Source organism: Phalaenopsis equestris, unplaced genomic scaffold, assembly GCF_001263595.1.
Source record: "Phalaenopsis equestris unplaced genomic scaffold, ASM126359v1 Scaffold000272, whole genome shotgun sequence".
In the NCBI taxonomy this organism is placed as follows: domain Eukaryota; kingdom Viridiplantae; phylum Streptophyta; class Magnoliopsida; order Asparagales; family Orchidaceae; genus Phalaenopsis; species Phalaenopsis equestris.
The window spans coordinates 1070746-1075474 of NW_018164714.1; the positions used below are offsets into that span (position 1 = coordinate 1070746).

The window sequence follows — 4729 nt, forward strand, 5'->3', positions numbered from 1 at the left end:
TATTTATTTATTTATATATATATATATATATAGGTGTTACGAATTCTCACACTTTTAAGTATATGAATGTGAATGAACTATGAAATGAAATGTATTACAAATATTAAAGCAATTTAGTTAGACTAGTTCTTCACACGCTAGCTCCTGATTCTATAACTAGGATGAGTGCTGATGAGAATTTGGTCTAGCTGAGTCATTCGCCCCTAACGCGCCACAGTTAACCCTAAATTGGGGGTTAATCTAGGGGTTACACTCGCATGTGCAAGGAAAAATTAAGCATCATTTCCGCTTCTTGAAAAACTATCTACAATAAAAAACAATACTTGTGAAACTTCATTGTTGTAGATGTACTGATCATGCAAATCTTCTATACATACCCAAGTCAAAATTATTTGTACAATGGCTCATAAAGAGAGGCTTTATTTGGATACTCAGAAAGACAGAGATGTAAAGAATAATAGAAGAGTATCTAACTCACAATTCTCATTGAAGCCAAGCATTAATTTTACAATTATTATATTTCCAGGCTCATAGTTAAAGAAACCAGACATTGCAACAGATTCCTTATTACAGTTCAAAGAACAACAATCAAACTGTTCACCCTAATAAATACTAAATCTGCCTGTTAGGATATAGATTTCCATATTACAAACCGGAACCATCAATCCCACAAAACATGAGTATACCCTGGCTGCATCCATACCAAAATGGGCAAAACTTAAGTCTGAGAAAGCCGAACAACTAAATTGAGTAAATACAAGATTTTCAGCTAACGTACACACGAAGCATAATATAAGTAAATGATCACAATACACTAATAATCAAGATCAAGATTCATGATATGCGTGAATCAGATAAAACTACCAGCAAATTTGACTAGTACTGAATGTTAGAAACTATGCAACTTCCGAGTTCCTTGACTTCTAGATCAAGTTAAGAATCAAGGTAATCAAGGTTGCAAAAATTCAAGTGATTTAGAAGATATTATTAAGTTTAGGTAATTTAATCAATTTATGCTTTGAATTTTCGTTGTCCTATACTATTTATGTTAGATGAAGCTAAAAGTAAGAGTAAGAAGGCATCTGGGTATGGAAGGAACAGAGTGATTGTGTAATTGGAGTAAAGTGGTTGTCAATAAATACAAACCAAAAGCCCCACATCAAATTAGTGAGTTTTCTCTTATTAATTATATTATTCTTTGATTATTTTTAAAAAAAGGAGAAGTCATGGCATGCTTCAGCGCTGTTGTTTATCAACTATTTATCCAACCATGATCTTGGGATTGCAATTTTGTCTCTCTTAATAATTCCAACAAACAAAAAACAAGGCAAGAAAACATACCTGAACCAACTGTGTTACTTCAGCTATAATATATGAATTAGTTGGAAATCTTGATGTTAGGCAGCAAGCAATGCGAGGATCAACAGAAAATGCAATCTTTGCATGTTCAATCCATCTTTCTGAGCTAATTTTATTACGAAAGGATGAGTTATCTCTGTAATAATTGACCAAAAACCATCAGGCAGTGCTCCACAAATAAGAAAAAGCCAGTCAAAGCACAAGATATTTGATAAAAGATACTTTGTGTTTAAAGGTTGTGACCACACTTCAAGCCTATCTGCCTCATGCTGGCATAGCATGGCAAGTAGCTGCTTCCGTTTCTCTCTTCCAGAAGCATAGTCATCCATATGTCCCCAGACAGGATGATATAGATCTGTCTATAAATGAAAAATATTCAGCATACAGGATGCTTAGTGCAATAAGATAAAAACTAAAGGCAAAATGAAAGTAGAAATATTCCATTATCCAAGACTTCTTACCATGTTATTCAATTCACTTTCACATCCTTTGCCTTTCAAAGATGAATCAGTTGAAGATGTTGACACAGAATCTGTTTTCTCATTCAAAAGATGATGAACAACTAAAGAAACAGACTGAGCCTCGCTCTGTGCAAAACCCTTATCATTTGACTCATACCACTCTGGCTCACAAGCAAACCAACCCAATGAAGCACTGAAACATACAAAGTGTCCCTGAGGATCCAGAACTTATGGAAATAACTTCCCTAGTTAAATATAAGTGGCTATTCAGATAAACACTTGAATATTAGTAAATGTTGGAAAGCATGGAGTGACATTCCAATCTAAATAACAGAATTGAATGGAAAATATAATTGGGCAGGGAGCAATCTAAATAACAGAATTGAATGGAAAATATAATTGTGCAGGGAGAAAGCATTCACTTTAAACAGATTACAGCAAAAATTAAGATAACTGAGACACAAGCCCTAAAATGGTAGAAAATCACACCAATTGCCAAAAGAAGTTATAGAGTTGAGAGGAGAGCATACTTACCGAAGAACACGGTCTTCGAGCAGATGAAGCCCAATTTTACAGTTCTGGAGATTGCTCTGTGATTTACATGAGCAAAATTTTAATCCAAGTAGAATAGCGGTGAAGAAAGTGCCAGTTGCTGCCGGGTGTTTAGAAAAATGATATGGTGATTTCATCGTTTCTTGCAACATTCGACCAAAGAACAAAAGTTGCTCCATACTATCATGTCGAACTACCTATAAAAAATCCAATCTAAAATGAAAGATAAAAAAGTAAAAGATTCTCTATGTTACCACTATGAATAACCAGGCAGCATTAAGGAGAAATACAGACATGATTTAAAGAACACACCAGAACCATGGGGCATTTTATAAACAACATTTCCACAAAAAAGGTTAACCATGTTAATCAAGCATGTGTAATTATAGTTAAAATAACTATAATAGTGAACTTAAATAGTAATATGAAACAAAAGAGCAGACAGAGAGACAGGACCAAGATAAATAACCTCAAAGCGATCAATAAAAAAACCAAGCCAGAGTTTATGGGCCATCAATCCTTCAACAATGTCCTTCTCAGGCTGTGGTTCTGGTTCTCCAGGAATGAGGTGAGGCCTTAATTTTGCAGCAGGACCAGAATATCTCATTTCAGAAGCAAACAGACCACGTTTTGTATCTATTGTCCACAACCATGCATCAACAAGTTCTGCAAGGACAAGTGGCCCAAAAGAAGGTTCTGACGAAACAAGCCAAGTCCAAATAAATATTCCTGTTTCCATTGCATCTGGCGTTGAAATGTAAGCAGGACACCAACAAAGAAGTCGTAAAAGCTGTGAGAAGCCTTCTATTTTCAATCTAGACTCAGAAGCCTGTACATGCATCTTCATATTAAAATTTAAGCATCTAAAAAAAGGAAAAGCATTATTTCCCATAATTACGGACATTGAACACAAAGGACAGAAGGATAAAGATTTACCATCTGTGAAAGAAGTAATGCAGTAGCCTGAGAACAGGTTTCTCGAAACAAGGATTTATCTACAGTGGCACCTTTCTCGGCAGTGCCAACAAATTGTTGAAGCAGCTGGACAAATTTTGCTAGGAGAATCTCATTAAAAGAAACTCCTTGAGATTGCGGAGGTCCAGTTCCTAAACCCAACATGCCTAAATGAAAACCTCCTATATTATTGTACAGCCTTCTCATACCAGCAATCTCCCCAGCATGGTTACACTTCACCGTTGCACTCACAACTGCAGTTGATAAAACTTCCAAAATGAAGCCATCCGAAACTTTCTTCTTTTCTCCTGAGGCAGCAGTAGAAGCTTCTATGACTGCAGGAATATTTGCAGTCCTGATCCCACTCCAGCAATCATTTTTCCCAGAACAAATTCGGATTTCAGACAAAAGGGAAACAATATCGGATGCATGTTGTGTTTTTTGTAGTCCATTAAGCTTGCAGAGAAATTCCTGGTATAACAATTTCAAACAGCAAAAGGACAAAATAGCAACATAAAGAAATTTCAGGTAACAGTAAACATAAATAAGACACGAAAGATTGCTTCTATAATAAGAAAAAGAAAACTGTACTATGAATCAAAATTCCAGTTTTTATAACCTAGAAATGGCTAATAAATTTTTCTTTTGCAAAAATGAATGGCAGTATAAGATCATACATAAAATAAAATGCAGCAAATGGAATAGATCACAAGAACAAAATATATCTCAAGAAACTTTAATAATTCTGTGTTGTTGAAAGATCATACATAAAATAAAATGCAGCAAATGGAATAAATCACAAGAACAAAATATTTCTCAAGGAACTTTAATAATTCTGTATTGTTGAACCAGCACAAAAGTTGTTTGTGCCCACATAAATATTTGAAACGCTTCATTTGATAAACTTGTGCTGTTGAAAAATCCAATTTTGTATGAAACAATGGCACATTTTTTTTATACTCAGAGATAAAAATAACTTCACAGATGTTTCTCATTGTCATGAAGCCATGGATGAGGAGCACGTGTCATAGACTGCTTCACATTGTAAATTAAACATGTGTTTCTAGTTTATTTTTCTAATTATGCCATGCCCTTCGAGAATTTTATTCAAATAGTTAATGCGACTGCGATTCTTTAGGTTTAAAAGGACTTTAGTGCCATATCTGGTTTATTAATTATATCATAGGTCCTTTCCCACTTTCCTTCACGGTTGTCTACCTATGAAATAAAGAGCATAATTTCATCAAAGTTACACAAATTCAGCTGTTTCAACACATGAAACCCAATCATATGTATGTATATGTGTGTACATGTATGAATATATATATATATATATATATATATATATATAAAGCCATCTCTCTTCTATGGTTTCGCCTCACGGTGATTCCCTCCTTTGAATC

At 34.5% G+C, this 4729-nt stretch overlaps 1 protein-coding gene across 2 annotated transcripts in view; it reads right to left on the reverse strand.

Annotated features, from left to right (window-relative positions):
- The window catches only part of LOC110024738 (phosphatidylinositol 4-kinase alpha 1), a gene marked incomplete at its 5' end in the record, with an annotated part of 92269 nt that overhangs the window by 43436 nt on the left and 44104 nt on the right, over positions 1-4729 (reverse strand). For both annotated transcript variants that reach the window (XM_020724878.1, XM_020724877.1), the window contains 6 exon segments: positions 1342-1495; positions 1582-1718; positions 1821-2013; positions 2355-2569; positions 2842-3201; positions 3309-3797. In XM_020724878.1, coding sequence (XP_020580537.1) covers positions 1342-1495; positions 1582-1718; positions 1821-2013; positions 2355-2569; positions 2842-3201; positions 3309-3797 — 1548 coding nt within the window.